This window comes from Fusarium falciforme, chromosome 2 (genome assembly GCF_026873545.1).
Source record: "Fusarium falciforme chromosome 2, complete sequence".
Classification (NCBI taxonomy): domain Eukaryota; kingdom Fungi; phylum Ascomycota; class Sordariomycetes; order Hypocreales; family Nectriaceae; genus Fusarium; species Fusarium falciforme.
The window spans coordinates 3,879,099-3,895,133 of NC_070545.1; the positions used below are offsets into that span (position 1 = coordinate 3,879,099).

Here is a 16,035-nt window from a genome sequence, read left to right on the forward strand (position 1 = left end):
TAGACGGAGGGGTCTACTGTTGCAGCAAGGCGTGGGACGTCGTATTCCCTCAGACAGACATTGAGCTAATTACGTGGGAGACAACTAAGAGTCACGACTATGTCACGGCGAATTCTCCCCAGGAAATCCACGCGCAGATTTGTCTGCCTCTCCAACCTCTATCCGCCTTGGCGCAAAGAGATGCACTGGCTGTCGGAAGCACCAAACAGAAGGATTATCGTAGGAAAGCTCAAAGACAGATCTCCTCCGCGTTGAGTAATGCGCAAAGGGACTCGAAAGTATGGCGGCTTGCAGTAGGATGTCACAGAATCCGAAAAAGGCGCGCGACGATTAGTTCGTGATGCCGATCCGATATCAGCAGGATGGAGCGGGTCGCGTGCCGAGGCTGCGAGTGCGCGCGAGCTCTGCTGGGTTATCAAAGACGGAATCCGCTTGCTCCGGGTGTCGCGTCAGGCGGGAAAAATCAGTCGAAATGGTCGCGAACCGTCCGAGAAACGGCTTCCCAGGTGGTGATGATGTAAAGGGGAGGTTTTGGCTTCCCAGGGTTGGAGGGGGGGAAGGGAGCTCTATGCGGAGGTGGAAAACTTCGGCAGTGGCATCCACCCACTCCTGCCCTACGACAGCTTGCGCTTGATGTGGTGGCGGGTGCTAGAGGTGGCAGGTGAAGCTGTTTGGTGCCTGGTGGCGAGTAAAATGCCTGATAAATCAGACAGCGACTCTTGACGTGAAAATGGCTTAGTCACCACTGAGAATCAAGCTGGTCAGCCTTGCAGCAACACAACCAATCGTATTGGCTCCCGCTCAAGAGTGTTAAGGCCTCAGGCATCAATATTCAGCCTAGGCCCAGGCACACACTAAGCAACAGGAAAGCTAACGCGGCGCGGCGGCCTAGAGCTCCGTCACAGGCTACCTGGGCTGTACCGACGTAAACGAACCCACGCCTCAACCCCAACGACCAAATCATCACCGCAACCTCCTACTTTGGTTGACCTGCTCTTTGACGTGCCTGGAGAGTTGCATCCCTTCCGCTCTATCACCCGTATTACCCTCCGATCGTCGCCATCATGTCTCGCCGCTACGATTCCCGAGTGCGTGTGCCCTTGAAGCTCCAGCAGTTGGAAGCTCTCCCGCCAAGCTGACCGGTTCTGATAGACAACCATCTTCTCACCAGAGGGTCGCCTGTACCAGGTCGAATATGCGCTAGAGGCCATCTCACACGCCGGTACCGCCATTGGTATCCTGGCCAAGGATGGTATCGTCCTGGCCGCCGAGCGAAAGGTCACCTCGAAGCTGTTGGAGCAGGACACTTCGGCCGAGAAGCTCTACATCCTGAACGAGTGCGTCCATCTTTTTTTGCTTCTGCATCAAGACATTGATGAGATGGATGGGCCTTGCTGACTTGTCCCTGTCGTTTAGCAACATGATCTGCGCTGTTGCTGGAATGACCGCCGATGCCAACATCCTCATCAACTATGCTCGACAAGCCGCCCAGCGATACCTCCTCACTTACAATGAAGACATCCCCTGTGAGCAGCTCGTTCGCCGACTCTGTGATCTCAAGCAGGGCTACACTCAGCACGGTGGTCTGCGACCCTTCGGTGTGTCCTTCATCTATGCGGGGTGGGACCCTCGAAGACAGTTCCAGCTCTACCTAAGCAACCCCTCGGGCAACTACGGTGGCTGGAAGGCCACAAGCGCGGGTGCCAACAATGCTAGCGCACAGAGCTTGTTGAAGCAGGATTACAAGGAGGATTGTACCCTGAAGGAAGCTTGCGGTATGGCCGTCAAGGTCCTGAGCAAGACCATGGATTCTACCAAGCTCAGCAGCGAGAAGAGTATGTCACTCCCCAATTCATTATATTGAGTCATGTAGCTAACCCTCATCCAGTCGAGTTTGCGACAGTAGGACAGACCGAGGACGGCAAGATCTACCACCGGCTGTGGAGCGCCGACGAGATCACGGCGCTGTTGAAGGAGCACGATCTGGCAAAGAGCGAGGAAACCGAGGAAAAGTAGGGGCCAAGGCAATAGATTCTTGATAGATGGGTAGGAGGGGAGCGGGGCCACCCTAATCTGCCCCTGTACAATAATATCATGAAATGGCCAAAGGACGAGACAACAAATCTAACCAAATCAAGTCTAAAGAGCATACGAAGCTCGCTCCGGCGGTGTGAAAGCAGGCTGGCAAACAGAATGAAGCCAAACGGTTTGAAACAAGTACGCCACTATGCCTAAGTCCCCAGTATCAGCGTCGCGCATTTCTCAAGTCATCCATCTCATATCCTACATCTGTCCCAACCCTGGCTGCCTCCTCATCGTCAGTGACTCGTTGCCAGCCAGGTTGGGTATCAACGCCCGGCGGCGGATAAGGTTCATCGCATCGCTGGCTAGAGAGCCGGGGCCAGTGTCGTCGGTAACTCCAGTAGGCGATGCTCATGCCAAGAGCTGAGCCCACGCAGACATCGTAGACGTCGTGACGGTAGTCCTCGCATCGGGATATGGCGACGAGAGCAGCTCCAATGAGCGGCAGAAGGCAAATCAGGGCGCGGCTAAGATCGCGGCCTCCAGCTGAGTAACGGAAGACGTGAAGTTGCCCGGCGAGAAAAAGGCTAAGGAATCCCAGACCAGCAAAAGAGAAGGATGAGTGACCCGAGGGGAAAGATCGCCAGCCCTCCTGGAGAATGTGACCATCATGTGCCGTGCAGACTTCGATAGTAACAAGAGTGTTGGCCTTTGTAGTAGTAGCAGGCTTGCAGCGATCCAGCAAATCCGGACGAGGCCGCCCCACGGCGTTCTTGATAATGTCAGTGATAAAGGAGGTGAGGACGATGGAGATGAGGAATGAGAGATAGGTGACTTCGTGCTTGGCAGCTGAGGACCTAGCGAAGAGGTTGTAGGCGATGAGAATTCCAAGAGGGATGAACAAGGCGTATACAAAGTTCATAACTTGATCTTGTCAACTCGTGTCTCATAGGCTGAATGTAGTTAGAGGTGTTGAAGGAGAGACATACAGACGGGGACACGCTCCTTGACAGCAAAGGGGTATGAGATACGCAGGTCATTAATGTAAAACATGCGATGGAACGGATTGATAAAGAGGACAATCTATTCAGGGCGTTAGTAGGTGTGAATGTGCTGAGGGTAATAGAGGTCCGTACCAAGATCCATCCCGTAAGGAGGATGACGAAGCCAACATAATCGGGCGCATGAGTTGTCTATTGAGCGCAACAATACAAAGGCCTAATCAGTCCCCTGCTTTCTTTATCTTGTTATGCTCACAAGCAACATACCCTCCATTTTCTTCGCAGGAATGAGATTGGCCCGCCGGACGAGCCGTAGCTATGAGCAGGAGCCATGACGGAAGATGGGCGCAGGGGGGTCGCAACTGAGATCCTCGCGTAACATTGATTGAAGGCGTCTGGGAGAGCAAAAGTCCAGCTGCTTAAAAGATACAGGTATTGAGAGAATATAAAACACACAGGGCGGGCATCTAGGTCATGGTTAGGCCAGCGACGATATTCGCTCTGGTGTTGAAGAGTTGACAGATTGTAAGCTGAGATGATGGCGAGGTTGGTGTCTCGAAAAAGAAACCGGCCCCAGTTCCCCGAATTTCTGGGTCCGCTCGGAACAGAACCATCGATACTTGACTCGCTCAGACGAAGCAAATGACAATAAATGTCTTTAAAAACAGGTCAGAAGCTGTAATTCATCGTCTTTTAAGCTTGGACATGGTATCATTCGCTCGATAATACTATCTTCTTATGCCAAGACGTTTGGTTCTTTGCTTGGAGATTGGCTGGTACCCACAAAGTATAGAGACTTTAATACGTCCATGTAGGCATACTCTCAATAACCTGATCCTCACGAGGGAAATACCATAGCCAATGCAAGTATATACTTGGGATATATCGATATATTATTTTTAATCCAATGTCCCTATGTTTTTCTTTTTCTTTTTCTTTTGAACCTCTATGGCCTTGAACTTGGTTTAAAAAGTGCCTGCGTGAGTCTCTAGGGTAAGCACATTTCCACTGCGACCCACTCTTTCAGGGCCCAAGCTTCCGGAATTCTTCAACTTTGCGATCATTGCAGGCATGAACATCATCATGACCCTGACTTAATTCTTCCTTTAAACCACGATCACTTCTGTACTCGCCTTCGCGATCCTCCAACTTCTTACATGTTTCTACGACCTACAGGTCTTTCTCTGGAGAGCCATCGATTCCAATACTATCCCTAATGGCGTAGCTTGCGACGCGACGCGACGACTCGAGATGCTCAAATCAACACATAAACCATCAGCAGCCGCCCTGGCGCCGCTGCCTCCAGGATGGACCGAACACACGGCGCCGACCGGCCATACATACTACTACAATGCCGAGACGAAAGAGTCAACATACAAGCGCCCAGGGACCGAGCTCCCACCACCACAGCCGGCGCAACCACCAGCATCCGCCTATCCTGCTTATGGCTCTATGCCTTCCCTCGCCGATCCCAACGTCGCCAATGCCTATATGGCGCAACTCAACCAAACGCAACATGGAGGGCCGCAGAATCATCAGAGAGGTGGTCATGGAGGAGGTCGTGGAGGTTTCGAGGGTCGGCCGCGCCCACAGCCAGTCGACAAGCCGAGAAGGAAAGAAGCGATTCCAGGTTGCGAACCGTGGATCCTAGTATACACCAAGTACTCGAGGCGATTCGTGTACAATCCGGTCAAGAATGCCAGTTACTGGCGCATTCCAGAGAAGCTGATGCCGGCAATCCTGGAGCTTGACAAGGAACGGCTTCGCAAGAAAGCAGAAGGACTATCTGTGGAAGAGCCAGAGGCCAAGAAGGATGAAAAGGAGGACGAGCCCACAGCGGCATCTATGACAGAAGTACCAGGCCAAGAGAACGATGACGACAGCGAATACGAGGAGGTCGAGGTGACAGATGACGAAGGCGAAGGCGAAGGCGAAGGCGATGATCGCCCATCGAAACGACAGCGAACCGAAGAAGACGCAGCCGAGGACGATGACGAGGACATGCCGATGGAGTTCACAGAAGCGGATTTTGCGGCGCAACTTCAAGCTATGGGGGAGGACTATGGTCTGGAACCCGGCGACTACGATGACGGCAACGCCGAGGAATGGCCTGAAGGCGCTGAAGGCGTACCATTTACACAAGAAGACGCCAAGGCCCTGTTTAAGGATCTGCTCAACGACTTCAACATCAACCCCTACAGCCCATGGGAGAAACTACTGGAAGAAGGAAAGATCATTGACGATTTGCGATACACCGCCCTGAGCACTACCAAGGCACGACGGGAATGCTGGGACGAGTGGACACGAGAAAGGATTGCCGAGCTAAAGGAGCAAAGGGCCCGACAGGAAAAGAGGGACCCTCGTATTGCTCTCCTGGCCTTCCTACAAGAAAAGGCAACGCCGAAGCTTTACTGGCCCGAGTTCAAGAGGAAATACAAGAAGGAGGAAGTGATGAAGACCCTCAAAATCACTGACAAGGATCGCGAGAAGTTATACCGAGAGCACATCAGCCGACTAAAGATGCCACAGTCAAAGCTCAAGTCGGACCTCACTGCCCTGCTCAAGGCGCAGCCCATCCGCCTCCTTAACAACAAGTCGTTATCGACCGGCTTACCTGACGCCATCCTTACTGATATTCGGTATATATCCCTTGAGCCCCAGGTTCGCGATCCTTTGATCGAGGCTTACGTGAGCAACCTGCCTCCGCCACCCGAGGACCCAGGCGCAGCCAAGGACGACGAGGAGAGGAAGAAGCAGCAGGAGGCGCGCGAGAAGCGTCAAAAGGCACTCGAAGACAGGAATCGGGCCGTTGAGGAACAGAGGAGGAAGCGGGACCGTGAGGTTGCAGTCAGCAAGGCCCGGCTGAGAGAGGAAGAGAGGGAACTGGAGATGGCGATGAATGTGGGGAAGCAAGGATTACAGAGTCAATTGGCCAGCATGAAAGAAACTGAGAAGGAATCTTCATGATGCCGGTGTTCATCAGTCATTTCTAGCGTTTCAGTGGTCTCGCGGGAGCCTCATCTAAATACATCTGCTGCAAAACCAACACCGCCATCTACAGCCCATACACAAAGGTCAACTTCTTGTCAGCGTATCGCCGGTCGTTGAGCCTCTCACTCTCAACCTCCTCTTCCGTCATCAAGCTCAACAGAGCTGCCTTGCGCTTGTTAACCGCCTGTAGTATGAACCTGTACAAGAGATAGCCGACCAATGCCACGGCGAGAAAACCCAGCGTCACGTAGAAAGGAATCCTGTAGTCGGGGCGGTATCGCTGCCTATAGAGCTGTGCTCCAACAACACCACCCAGGTTGCCAAAGCCGTTGACGCCCAGGACGAGGGCACGCTTGCCGGGTTCGGGGGTGTTGCCGCTGAGCCATGCCATGGTGAGAGGGGCGGAGATGTAGACGCCGGAGAGCAGGACGCAGAGGGAGATGTACTGTCCGACCGAGGAGGAAACGGTGACGGCGGGGATCAGGCCGATAACGGCAATGAGGATGCCGACGACGATATGGTAGCCGCGCTCCTTGAAGTGATCGGAGCTGAGTGCGAAAGCGTAGAGGCCCAAGGCACCGCAGACAAAAGGAGGAACCGTCATCTGAGAGGGAGAAGGTTAATGCACCGTCGCTTATGAAAATGATGAGGACTAACATACCAAGTTGGCGAGAATAGACTCATAGCCTAGTCCTTGAACAACAAGAGGCAAGAACACAGAGAACGCACTGCTGGGAACACTTGCGCAAATGTTGAGCACCAACACAGTCCACAGCTTCCAGTCCTTAAGTGTCTCGATAAAGTCCCTCTTGCTCAGGCGGTTCTTCTCAATACCGTCCTCGCCGTATTCGTGCTCGACATAGGCGGCTGTGTCCTGCTGCATCCGCTCAACGGCGAGGGCACGCTCATCAGGACTGAGGAACCATGCTGAGCCGGGACCGTTGGGCAGCCATAGCCATGCGACGGCGGCGAAGAAGCAGGTGAGGGCACCCTCGATAATGAAAAGATACTGCCAGTTCTTCAGATGACCATTCTTGAGGTGGAAGATGCCGTATGCTGGAAAGTGTGAGCATGGATAAGGGGGCTGTGATACGAGGGGAAACACACAGATGGATCCGGAAAAGGCACCAGCAATGGCATACTGTCCGTAAAAGAGAGCAAGTCTGACGCAAAAGTCGTATCGAGGATAGAAAAACGACAAGTAAGCTACAGCAGTGGGATAGAAGCCTGCCTCAAAGGCCCCGATAAGCAAGCGGGTGGCGATGAGTGCTCCTGAAATCGAGTCAGCATACGAGGAACAGCCACACCCAATCCGAAGAAAACGTGGGAGAAAAGAAAAAAGATACATACCACGGCCCTTGATGAAAGCCTGCCCGACTGTAACAGTGCCCCAGCCGAACTATCAAGCCCGTCAGCATCCAATTGGTAATCGCCGATCTTTGCAGTTCCTTCACAGCTTACCATGAGGATCGGGATCCAATGCCTTGCTCCAATGTATCGGCCCACAGCCGCAGAAACAGGCTGGAGGACGACAAACGTCACAAAGAAGAGCGAGACGGCTTCGTTGAGGTCATCGGGTTTGGCACCGATGTCAGTGGTGAAGCCTGAGTGTTGTTAGGGCCAGTTCGACTTTGAGAGTGAGATGTTGCGGTGGCATACCTTGAGTTTCAGCATTGCCAACGTTTCCACGATCGAGGCCGTTGAACAAGTAGAGTAGAGATAGTAGAGGAAGCAGAGCTACATCCAACTTCTGGTTCAGAGCCTTGCTCCGTGCTGCGGTGTCCTCATGCGAAGCGGTGTTGCCATGACCAGGCAGAGTCTTGTTCGCTCGAGGAAAATGTTGGTCGGCCATTGTTGCTATATGCTGCAGTTTGCAGTGTAAAGATGTCGTAAAGAACCAAGTCAAGGTGAGTCTTGATGATCTCTGTAGATGGTAGAACGAAGCTCCTGAGAGAAGACTCCTCGAACTGCAGCGAGGCATGAGCCGTCTCTTATCCTCCAAATCTCGACCCGGTACGTCGTTTGGCAACCGTTTCATAGAAGCAGGCATCGCCGAGAAAGTCGCGATCGTGTATTTGCCTAGACTACCCAGTCCACGGAGTTCTGGGGTGTCAGTCCAATGAAAGTCACTCCCTCCGCCTCTTTCCCCCCCGTATTCTGGTCAGCGCGGGACTGATGCCGCTGTCATCACGTTTGTCAGTATCGTATGTAAGTTAGCCGTCCCGTCTAGTGTGACCTGTCAGTGGGAAGAAGAATCTGACGGCAGACCAGATTCTCGGGAATGTGGCTGTCGAACACATCCGAACAGGCAGATGCTAGGACGCCACTGGGGATCAATCTTGACCATGGCCGCCCAGATGCTCGGGACGTGGGTGGTGCCCCCCCCCTGTGATTTCAGCCTGCGCGAGGCATATTCCGACTAGAGATGGACCGTTTGACTGCTTTGAGCGTATCATTGAGCTCGGAGGCTCTGGGGACCCAGCCGAGATTCGGGGGCTAGAAACTGGGTCATCCCGAGCCGCAGCATGGGACGCCCGTTTCCATGGAATGAGTCCGCTGGCCGGCACCCACCATTACAGAAGTTCTAAACAAGGAACTCGATCCTTCAAGTCTGATTCCGGACAAATCATGTTGCTTATGTGTGATCTCGCAAAACCGCTGTCATCTTTAGGGCTGTAAGGCTGACATGTACCCCGGAATTCCCTCCCCTCTGCCTGCTTAGGTGTGACATCCCTGGCGTCCCACTTGGACATCGTCCACTTTATCCTCACTTGTGGACAAGCCTGAGCCCCGAAGAACAGGGTTATTCTCGAATTTTCTCTTGGAACAGGTGCGAGAGCTGAACACCAAGTGCACCTTCATTCGCCAGATCGCTACGCTAGAACACAGCGCCCGGACCAGGGAGTGACTGGTGAGTCTCATCATCACTGCAGCCATCAGCGGTGATTTCCCATTCTAGCTCCTTGGCTGCTGCACGAACCTGCGAACCTTGATACCAAAGTTCTTGAGGCGGAGGGGGGAAGATCAACAGGCAGGTGTCAGAAACCGCTCCACGAACAAGGTGATCCCGTAAGCTTCACGTTCGGTTTGCGGTGATGGTCAGACGCGGATGAAGCCGTCGAACGCATTTATCTTGATCACAATTGGCCGAATGAGATGTAATTCTGCAGAAGGCCGAGGTAAGTGTCCCGAATCAAGGAATTGGGGGCCACTCGGGCTCGACTCGGGCTCAAAGATCGGTGAAGAACTGGTCCGCTCGCTTGTGAACCTCCCCCGCCCATCCAGAAATCCCCTCAGAGGTGGCAATCCCGTCTTCCGTGACGTAGTGATCGATGAGGCTCGAGGGTATCCATTCGAAATAGATGTTTTTCACGTCAACGTGGGTGTTTGGGCCTTTGGTTGTCGACGGCGTGAGCCCATCCCATGCTTGCGTAACCTCACGTGGATCATTCTCCTCTTGACCAGGCGGGTTGAACGGGAGTACCTTTTCCTTCTCGGATAATACGACGATCTTGGACTTTGGAGAGGCATGCTTAGCCGTCAAGACGGCAGGCAGCGAACCCGTCTTGTTGCTAACATTGGCCGTCTTGTCGATCAGGTCCGCCCCGAATAACACGACGTCGACCTCTTTGGCAGCAACGCCGACGCTTGCGTCGGTGTATATTACCAAGCGGGCATTGACCTTGTTTTCCTCGACAAACGAGCCAATTGCACTCGCCATCTTGACACCTTCAAAGAGCGGCCGGGATTCGAGGACACGCACCTCCACAGGCCGCGACGTCTTTGATAGCACCCGCGTAATACCTGATGTAATGGTAGAACTGGAGGAAAGGGTGAGGATTCTGAGTGGCTCGTCGCCTGAAATCGTTTGTTCCAAGAAGGCTTCGAGCGATGCGCTGACTTTGGAGCCGGCATCTTGTCGTTCTTGGGCATATTTCCCGAGTTCTGCGATCATGCCATCGACCGAGTCGGCCGAGACTGTACCTTGAGAAGGCAACCGTTGCTCGATCAGTTTTAGGCTGGCGAGGACGACGTTGAGTATCGATGCCCCCATGCTCTCCCGCCCATTCTTCCAAAGATGCCAACCGGCGAACCTAACATTCTTCCACCATTGGTCTCGGGCACCAGTGTCGAGTTGCCGAATCACCTTGATGAAGATGTCGAGCGCTTTCGAAGCTAGTTGGCGTGCTCCACTCTCATGATCTGTTTGCAAAGCGGTTAAACCCTCGGCTAGAGTCTTTCCAGCCGCTTCGCCTAGATCAATGTTGAACCAGACCCTCCTCAAGCTCTCGAGGATACGTGGAACACCTTGGAAGCCCTCCGACTCGTTGATTACAGCTGGGTCGAACCATTCGTAATCTTCGTGCTCCCAGTCAATCTGGATACCGGCTTCACCACGGCCGCCCTCCTTCTCGGACTTGAGAACGAAGCCGAATGGATTGATCGTCCACTTTCTACCGATAGACTCATCGGCGAACGAGAATGGCTTGCCTTGACGGAATAAGCGCAGCGAGTCGCTGGTGAGTGTTGTCTCTTCTTGAATCTCCCGCCATGCCGTTGCGAGAGGATTCTCATCCGTCTCCTCTACACTGCCAGAAACGCCGGCATACTTGTGCCTACAGCACCGTTAATCTGATTGCAGAAGATCCATGCCAGTGGCTCAAGCTTACTGATATGTGCTGACTTGGCCGCTACGCCGAAACAGGGCCACCTGGGGCTTCTTCGTCATATCATCTTCAGGAAACTTGAAGATGAAGCTGGACGCAACTGCTCGATGCTTGAGAGGTGCCATGTTGGTTGAAACGGTGCGGGTTCTTGGTGATGAGATACACAATCTTGAAGTTCTGGAAACAATTGCTCGTGAGGTCATTGCGATGAAAGTTTGGAACTGGAGATTGTCATGTCACACCTCATGAGGGAGGTACAGTGGTGAGCTCCGGACGCCGCCGAATGCGGCCTGAGGCGCCTCATCACATGACATTGCCGTCAACGAGATGATATGTCAACTTCATGCGGTTTGATCTTCTTTGGAACATCAATTGACAAAAAGAAGGGATCATGTCTGTAATCAAGGGCAAGTTTCCAAGCACACGGCTTTCTCTGCCGTTAGCGCGCTATTCGGGGCTGCTGTCAACACCGCTTACACCAGATCGAGTCACACCCACAATACGAGTAAGCTGAGCATCAATATCACCACCATGACTGGACTTGATGCATCAACCGAACTACATGGCAAAAAGGAACAAACGGCAAAAAACATACAACAGCGGGGATTCGCTGGTCGTCACCGACCCAACTACTAATCCGCCCCTCACCGGCTTATCTATGGGAGAGCGGACGGGATCCCGAGTTCTCCGGTGGATATGGTCGTATGTGCTAGAGACGCCAGTACGATAGAATTATATCCTAGCATCTTTCCGTTCTTCTCATCTCTACTGAGGATCATCTTGGTGCTCAATCTGCATTCAATTTGCCTAAGCTGCAGAAACGCTGGTCTACCTATCAGTCGCTCAAGTGTGTTTAATGTTACTTACTCAAAGAAGACCCAACGGTGTGGACGTAAGCTGGTATCTGCCTCCCACTCTACCTGCCACAGCGAAACGGGATCAAGGATTATGTCCTTCAGCTCCAGATGGGAAATGATGGGTCGACATCGTGATCCCTGGGACTCCGATAGATCGTCTGGTAGAGGAATGCATTCGATTACGAGGTCATGGTCTCCGTGATGGATTCTGGCGGCCCGTTCCTAATCTTTCCTCAACTCTCCCCGCCATAACTGGTCACCTCTTGCACGCTTCCAGTTGATTCGCCAGGTGATCCTGGATTCAAATTTCTTGGTCGAATAGCGAAACAAGGTGGCTGATGACGGGGTTGCTTTCCACAGCTCCATGGTCTCCAGTCGGGGCATACGTGATGCGGCAGCCGCTGCCGCACGGAATGTCGTGACCAGGACGAACATCTCGAATGGTGCCCGAGGTTCCTTGAGAATTTCGCAATCTAAAGCCAGGCGACGAAGCTTGAACACAGGAAGCGTATCAACGGGACACCGTCGGAGCATTGGAAAGAAATCCAATAGAAAACCCCAGCCATCAGTATCTGGAGCAATCGGTAGCTCTTTAAGGTCCGACATTAGTGTAAGTTTCCGCATCGACTCTGCACCTGCCATAGTACGAACTCGAGGCAAGCTGAAATCAGAATCCGCGTCTTGGTAGATGTGAAGCCGTTTGAGTTTTGCTGGAAGGGCATCAAGGACATTTTCAGGGCAGCCTGTAATGCGGTGTTAGGCTTGAAAGAACTACCAGGGTTAGCTCAACTCACATAATCTCTTACTGAAAGAGTTGGAAGCTAGCCATCGCTCATCGCGGAACATCTCTAGGTAGAGGAAACTCTCCCGAAAAAGCTTGGCAAGGGCGCCGGAAGAAATGTTTCGGTAGAACTGCCGGCGAATCACGAGAGTCTTGACAATGTTGACCTTTGGGAGCACCTTTTGGGTATCAACAGGCCCATGCAATGTGTGACTCCAGCGGAAGAGAGGCTTCCCAAAGTCGAACCTGAGAGGTTCCGTGCTGCGGAACCTGTCCATTTCAGGTAGCTGGTATGCCATGTATTGGTGAGAGATGACCTCTGGGTGTGTATCCTGGACGTACTTCACGGATAAATTGCGATGCTGTCTGTGAAATTCGCCCTTTCCCACCAAATCTTCTTCGGTGATCCATGGGTACTTGTCAACCATTCTGAAGTCTCGGTATTTGTGGCGATGATCGCTTGGTGAATGTGCGCTTAGCTGCAAGGTGATACCTCGGTCGTAAGAGATGTGATTGCCTCTCGCAAGGATATTCAAGAGTTTATAAACGGCGCGTGTGAACCTGGCATTGTTTCTTCTTTGGGTTAGCTGCCATCTGGCTTGAAAGATAGGATAGGAGGCTTACTGATGAATGATGTCCCTGGGTTCGCTAGTCTGACAATACTTGCATGTGTACGGGGCAAGCTTGAGGCGAAGCCAGAGGTGTCGAATATAAAAGAGTCGGAATCCATTTGATCCTTCGGTTACCGAGCTAAGCATGTTGAGATCGGGTTCGTCGATAACCAGCCGCCGAAAGAAGATTGGCTCAAAGAAGTCCTGCCATTGCCGCGATACAGTGGGAAATCCTGGGCAGTTTTTTTTGTCGCTGTCCTCAAGGAGGATCGTAAAGATCGCGAAGCGAAGCTCATTGGGGAGTGATTCCCACGACATGATGCTATGGGGCCTGTAACGATGGTGGATGGAGAGTGATGAGTGTTGAAGATAACAAAGAGAGAAGTGTCAGACTCAAGTAGCCAGTCTAAGTGGAGGCATACGAGAGGAAAGGAGCCATGCGCGGGTTCCTTCTCTGTCACTTGTGCCGACCTCGCTCCATTGCGCCTACGAATTGCCCCCTGATATCCTTAGCTCTGGGTATTTTCTTCACCATCCAGTAACCAAATAGCCCAATTGGAGAGGGGTGATGGCGAAAATTCCACGATTCATCGAGGTAAGCAGTCAATGCCCCTGAATAGCTTCCGATTCTTGCAGGCTAATTGAGAGTTCAATTGGCCGTTGTGGCAAACAAAACGCAATCACATTCGCCGCCTCATCCTTTGCGGCTCAGTAGAGGCTGAGGTTGCGATATACGAGATCAAATCCAGGGTCTACACGTTGAAACCCACCCCCACACTTGATGACGCAACCACGTCACAGCCGACGCCCAAAAGATCCAAGCAGGGAAGCTCAGCTTTGATCCTTTTAAACTTCAACTCTCGTCCTTTTGTCTGGCCAAATCCCCTATCTCCTCTGCTTCAATCGCATTCCAAGCGTATCGTACACCAACAAGTACGCGACTCTTATACCCTAAGACAAGCTCTTGAAGCTACACCGTTGCTAATGCTGATCCACCTGTAGATCCACCCCAAACTCTCCCCCAGCGACCGACCGTCAACACCAACACAGATCCAAAATGGCTTGCGGCACTTCCTCTCTCGTCAACCGAAACGGCCCTGGTAGCGCTGCTACTTCCATCGCCGAGTCCATCATCAAGCCTGCCGAGGCTACGGGCACTAAGACAAAGTGCATCGAATGTGGTGACTACGAGTGCTGCTGTATCCCCTGTACCATTCTGTAAGGGGTATTTATCAGTGACACGATCAAAACACGACACGGAGCTTGAAAGGGGTTTGGGCGCGTTGTTTGGGCATCGAAGGGCATTGTTCATGCAATTTGATGTTGCGCATCTTTGCGTAGCTTCAGCGTATATATATCTAATGGACAACTGAGACACATTTCATGATCAATTCGTTACTTATCCAAGCTCTCTGGCTGGTTGTTTGTTTGCGCCCTCGTTAGGAGGGCGCTTTGTTGTTACTGTAATCTCATAACCTGACAGTACGCCTATACCGAATACTGCATTGTCGCCGTCCGGGTCAACCCCCTCGGGCTTCGTGGTTCCTTTGAGATTTTACTTCTTCTCCCCCATTGGTAATTCTGAATGCTGCGATCGGTTCATCTGATATTGGTGTGCATCCGGACCGCACCGTGGCTTTGGCTCGATTCTCGTTGATGAGCATTGCTGACGGGACTGTCAGAGGAGACTGCGAACTGTGCCTCCGAAAGCAAATTCGAGCGGTTGTGAAGTCGCACGCGTATTCTCGCGCGTGGACGTCGCGGAGCGAGCCTTCTCGTCTAGGTAAACATCGCGTCCGTGGCAGCCCACACATCGGCCTCCCTCTGTGCCGCCAGCGCAGCATAATCCTCCTGTGCTTCCGCCTGCCCAAGCGGCTTGGGTACGTCGGGCACGCTCAAGCTCCCCAGGCCATCGAGCACGCGGCGGGCCTTATCCACCTGCGTCCTTATGGCCATTGTCTCGGTGCGCGTGCGGTCCAGGTGCTCCTGCATGAGCGCGATGACAGATTCACGCGCTTGATGCGGTCGGTACTCGTTGAGGATGTGGTGAAAGTTGATGAACAGGGTTCGGAGATCTTGAACTTTGGCTTCAGCTTGCTCTGGGTTCTGTGCTAGCGTGCCGGTGAGCTCCAAGAAGTTGAGTAGTAGTGACTTGGCCAGGCGTTTCAGCTCAAAAGCGCGGTCAAAGTGCTTGACATCCTTGGAATCTGAGGGAGTAGTTGAGGGAAGGTTGATGATTCCTTGTTCCTCGAGAGTGGGGAGCTTGTCATCCAGCTGCGAGGTAATGCATCAGCGTGTCGCTCTGTAGAACATTCCGTTAAACTTGAATCCTTACCATGTACTGGTCGCCAAATACCCGCCAGCGCCCATCAGCTGGCTCGGCTGGCGGCTGGAGGTTGATGAGATCCTCAGGCACATCGGGTACGCGCACCGTCAACGGCTCTCCTTCATGCTGACCGAGGTGCGCTGTCCTTAACGCTTCAATCCGAGACAAATTTTCAGGCGTAAAATCCTTCCAGAACGGCGGAGGATTGGGAAACGTCGACGAGAGCGAATGCGGCTCCTGCTGTTCGGCCATCTTTCAGCCGAGGGCGACAAGGTCACCTCATAAGATTGTGTCGGAATGAAGCCGGAAAGACAGGCGCGTGAACGAAGGCGGCCTGATAAAATCTGGAACCGAGACAAAGGGCTGAGATTCAGCCTCCGGCAACTCGCAAACGCAAAAAGGTCCCTTGAGTTTGGTGGGGGAGTGAGACTTTGGCGGGAGGATTGGAATCCACGTGGAATGAGATCAGAGACAGCTTTGACAAAGACGAGGTCAAAGCTTTTAATGCAACAAAGATCGAGGGTTCAACGATACTACCCTCAGCGAGGTTAAAAGTCACTGCGAATCTGGCCCGTTGATTTGACGGTAATTAAAATGAAAGAGAGTTAGCTACAGTCATCCAAGAGCAGCGAATCTCCAGGCTGAGCGAAGCTAATGTCGATTTGCGCCGGTTAATTATCGGCGGTTGCTCACCTCTCACCTCTCCTCTGTTTCCGTCTCAACCACCATCCGCCGCAAGCGCCTCTTGTTCTTTAACATCAAACAACGTCATATGCATT

General features: G+C 52.7%; 7 protein-coding genes and 1 pseudogene across 8 annotated transcripts, besides 1 other annotated feature; 3 read left to right on the plus strand and 5 right to left on the minus strand.

Annotated features, from left to right (window-relative positions):
• Positions 1 to 1,064: 1,064 nt before the first annotated feature.
• NCS54_00311600 (Proteasome subunit alpha type) lies at positions 1,065 to 2,016 on the plus strand (the record flags this gene model as incomplete). The annotated part of the gene is made up of 4 exons (XM_053148701.1): positions 1,065 to 1,088; positions 1,153 to 1,337; positions 1,417 to 1,835; positions 1,889 to 2,016. The coding sequence occupies 4 exons, from the start codon at positions 1,065 to 1,067 to the stop codon at positions 2,014 to 2,016; spliced, it is 756 nt and encodes a 251-aa protein (XP_053004676.1).
• A 229-nt stretch (positions 2,017 to 2,245) lies between these two features.
• Positions 2,246 to 3,524, minus strand: NCS54_00311700 (Hypothetical protein; the record flags this gene model as incomplete). The annotated part of the gene is made up of 4 exons (XM_053148702.1): positions 3,291 to 3,524; positions 3,159 to 3,215; positions 3,012 to 3,105; positions 2,246 to 2,946 (listed from the first exon to the last, which is right to left on the minus strand). The coding sequence occupies exons 1-4, from the start codon at positions 3,354 to 3,356 to the stop codon at positions 2,246 to 2,248; spliced, it is 918 nt and encodes a 305-aa protein (XP_053004677.1). The 5' UTR covers positions 3,357 to 3,524.
• A 750-nt stretch (positions 3,525 to 4,274) lies between these two features.
• Positions 4,275 to 5,990, plus strand: NCS54_00311800 (WW domain-containing protein; the record flags this gene model as incomplete). The annotated part of the gene is made up of 1 exon (XM_053148703.1): positions 4,275 to 5,990. One exon carries the CDS (start codon positions 4,275 to 4,277, stop codon positions 5,988 to 5,990), a length of 1,716 nt encoding a protein of 571 aa, XP_053004678.1.
• Positions 5,991 to 6,078: 88 nt separating this feature from the next.
• On the minus strand, positions 6,079 to 8,064 carry NCS54_00311900 (Hypothetical protein; the record flags this gene model as incomplete). Its single annotated transcript, XM_053148704.1, has 6 exons — positions 6,079 to 6,618; positions 6,676 to 7,070; positions 7,122 to 7,286; positions 7,365 to 7,413; positions 7,476 to 7,618; positions 7,674 to 8,064. The coding sequence occupies 6 exons, from the start codon at positions 8,062 to 8,064 to the stop codon at positions 6,079 to 6,081; spliced, it is 1,683 nt and encodes a 560-aa protein (XP_053004679.1).
• Positions 8,065 to 9,243: 1,179 nt separating this feature from the next.
• Positions 9,244 to 10,884, minus strand: NCS54_00312000 (Nudix hydrolase domain-containing protein; the record flags this gene model as incomplete). The annotated part of the gene is made up of 2 exons (XM_053148705.1): positions 9,244 to 10,630; positions 10,685 to 10,884. The coding sequence occupies 2 exons, from the start codon at positions 10,882 to 10,884 to the stop codon at positions 9,244 to 9,246; spliced, it is 1,587 nt and encodes a 528-aa protein (XP_053004680.1).
• Positions 10,885 to 11,760: 876 nt separating this feature from the next.
• Positions 11,761 to 13,251, minus strand: NCS54_00312100 (annotated as a pseudogene). Its single transcript has 3 exons — positions 12,944 to 13,251; positions 12,333 to 12,892; positions 11,761 to 12,281 (listed from the first exon to the last, which is right to left on the minus strand).
• Positions 11,761 to 13,251: a sequence feature.
• A 116-nt stretch (positions 13,252 to 13,367) lies between these two features.
• Positions 13,368 to 14,152, plus strand: NCS54_00312200 (Hypothetical protein; the record flags this gene model as incomplete). Its single annotated transcript, XM_053148706.1, has 3 exons — positions 13,368 to 13,375; positions 13,846 to 13,863; positions 13,933 to 14,152. 3 exons carry the CDS (start codon positions 13,368 to 13,370, stop codon positions 14,150 to 14,152), a joined length of 246 nt encoding a protein of 81 aa, XP_053004681.1.
• Positions 14,153 to 14,709: 557 nt separating this feature from the next.
• On the minus strand, positions 14,710 to 15,508 carry NCS54_00312300 (Mediator of RNA polymerase II transcription subunit 7; the record flags this gene model as incomplete). The annotated part of the gene is made up of 2 exons (XM_053148707.1): positions 14,710 to 15,204; positions 15,266 to 15,508. The coding sequence occupies 2 exons, from the start codon at positions 15,506 to 15,508 to the stop codon at positions 14,710 to 14,712; spliced, it is 738 nt and encodes a 245-aa protein (XP_053004682.1).
• Positions 15,509 to 16,035: the final 527 nt, after the last annotated feature.